Consider the following 2,567-nt stretch of genomic DNA (forward strand, 5'->3'; position numbering starts at 1 on the left):
CTGCACTTCCGCCTGGACAATAGAGCAAGACTCCATCAAAAAAAAAAAGGAAGAAAAAGAAAATACAAGACCTGATGTATAAAGCTGGCAGGTTCCCCTGTGGCAGCATGTTACCTGTAGGAGAGATCTGAGGCCCAGCCGCCATTCAGTCCCCCAACTTATTCCCTTACCTCCCCTGCCTGAAAAATGATGAGAACACAGATTCGGGCCCAAACTCATGTTATATTATCGAGGTGGAAAACAGCCATATGTATTAGGAGGGGAAACTGAGGCAGACCACAGGACGGGGCTCCAGAGGGAGGACAACAGGGCCCAGGACCCCTTCTGGAGGCTCAGAGATGCCAGTGTTCCAGGAGGTCTCACAGCATGAAAGGGGCCTGACTACATTCGCTTTTAGCAGTCGGAATGGCGGATGGTCAGGCGGTGGCTGGGATCACATTTATATCCTTCGAATCAGCATCCTGGGCCTCCCCCGGGGTGGGCAGGAGGGACCCGGTGTCGTCTCCACGGAGGGAGATCCAAGGGGCTGAGGAGAGAGAGGGGGAGGTCATCAGAATCTCTGAGGTGCTCTGGGTCTGACTGGCATCCCCCATTTCTGTGTGTGTCTCACACACTCTCCCTCAGTCTCTAACCCCTTCCTTCTGGGCCTGTCTCCCCTTCTCCCAATTTTCCATCCCCCCTCTTTCTATATCTTTGCCTCCCTCCTCTGGGTCTGTCTCCCCCTTCCTCTGTCCCCTCTCTCTGTGCCTCTGTTCCCGTCTCTGGGTTTCTGTCTCCACTTCTCTCTGTCCTCCTCTCTTTGGGTCTGTCCCCACACCAGGTCTCTCTCTTCCCAGGTCTGTGCGCCCCTCTCTTCGGGTCTCTGTCCCTCTCTCCGAGGCTCTTCCTCCCGCTGCCCCACACCTGGCAGCCCACTCCTCATCCTTCTCCACAATAGAGCTCCTCCTACAGCCGCTGCCGTGAGTAGCAAGACACCGATGATGATTCCCACCACGGGCACGGAGGACTTGGCTGGGGTTTCTGCAGCCAGAGAACGCTGTGAGATGTGGAGCAGCCCGTCCACCCCCACCCAGTTAGGACACAGCACCGGGGGGTCCCAGTCCCTCCCAGCCTCGGAGATCCCAGCACCAAGTGTCTGATGGGCAGAGGCAAGGCCAGGCGGGTGATCTGGGCAGGGTGCCCCCAGGTTGGATGTAAGAACCAGCCACAGCACGAGCGGCCGCGGTCACACCGGCAATGGACCAGGAGCGGCAGGGTGGGGCTGTCCCGGAGCAGCGGGGAGAGGCAGGCACAGCAGTGGGAAGTCAGCCTCATGGACCCCGGCAGTAGTAAGGCAGCAGGAGGTCAGTCTTGGTGAGGACGGGCATAGCAGACAACGAATGGTCAGATTCCAGGAAGACCTGTAGCAGCAGCAGCAGCAGCAGCAGCAAGATGGAAGACGGTCAGACGCAGGGAGGATTGGCCATGGTGGTTAACAGCTCTTCAGACTCAGTGAGGCCAGAAGCAGCAGGACGGAAGGCAGTCGGCCTTGGGAAGGACAAGGCATCAGGCTTTGGGGGCACTGACAGGCGCAAGGCACAAGGCAGTCAGATTCAAGGAGGCGGCAGCAGTGGGGAGGCAGGTCAGACTCAGGAAGGACCGGCGCAGCAGTGAGACAAGGCAACGGGAAACCAGGAGCATCACCACCGGGCGGGGCCTCACCCAGCTCCACCCTGAGGGGCTGCGCCAGCCCCGCGTGCTGCACGATGCAGCAGTAGTGGTGCTCATCGCCACTTTTGACTGTTAGTGACGACGAGGCGTGGAAGGAGCCGTCACTGTTGGGGCCGAAGTCGCCCTGGCCGGTGCCAGCGGCCAGCCCATTCCGCAGGAACCGAAGTTGCAGTTCCGGAGGGTAGAAGGAGAAGGCGCTGCAGGTAAGCACGGAAAAGCCAGGGTTGCCGGGTCGGGCCTTCAGGCGCATGGAGGGGGGCTCTGCAGGAAACCAGGCAGACAGGCCTAAGCCCCGAGCCCACCACTCCCAGGGCCAGGGCTGGATAAGGACAGAAAGAGGCCTCCATGTTTGCAATGTGCTAACCCCGGATAATATGGTGGTAAAAGAGGAGGCGCTTCTCAGGTGACAGAGACTCAACCTATTCACCCTAAAGGTATCCCCTCAAGATGTCACCTCCCTGGGCTGGGCATGGTGGCTCACGCCTGTAATCCCAACACTTTGGGAGGCCAAAGTGGGTGGATCACCTGGGGTCAGGAGTTCGAGACCAGACTGGCCAACATGGTGAAACCCCATCTCTACTAAAAATACAAAAATTAGCTGGGCACCTGTAGTCCCAGCTACTCAGGAGGCTGAGGCAGGAGAATCGCTTGAACCTGGAAGGCAGAGGTTGCAGTGAGCAGGGATCGCGCCACTGCACTCCAGCCTGGGTGACAGAGCGAGACCCCACCTCGGGGAAAGGAAAAAAAAAAGATAGAGGATAATTATGAAAAATTCCATACTAACACATTTGAAAATTTAGATGAACTAAACACATTCTTGATAAATACAACCTTCTAAACTGACACAAGAGGAAATT

The 2,567-nt window shown here is 57.5% G+C and overlaps 1 protein-coding gene across 4 annotated transcripts in view; it reads right to left on the reverse strand.

The window, feature by feature from the left end:
- Window positions 1-202: 202 nt before the first annotated feature.
- FCGRT (Fc fragment of IgG receptor and transporter) overlaps window positions 203-2,567 on the reverse strand; it is a 17,555-nt gene continuing 15,190 nt past the window's right edge. For 3 of the 4 annotated variants that reach the window (XM_023182431.3, XM_023182433.2, XM_023182432.2), the window contains 3 exons: window positions 1,702-1,971; window positions 904-1,020; window positions 203-526 (listed from right to left, as the gene is read on the reverse strand). In XM_023182431.3, coding sequence (XP_023038199.1) covers window positions 417-526; window positions 904-1,020; window positions 1,702-1,971 — 497 coding nt within the window. In that variant the 3' untranslated portion in view covers window positions 203-416. The remainder of the gene's footprint in view (window positions 527-903; window positions 1,021-1,701; window positions 1,972-2,567) is intronic. The other variant, XM_023182434.2, reaches the window with a different exon arrangement.

The sequence above is a fragment of the Piliocolobus tephrosceles genome, chromosome 21 (assembly GCF_002776525.5).
Source record: "Piliocolobus tephrosceles isolate RC106 chromosome 21, ASM277652v3, whole genome shotgun sequence".
NCBI lineage: Eukaryota > Metazoa > Chordata > Mammalia > Primates > Cercopithecidae > Piliocolobus > Piliocolobus tephrosceles.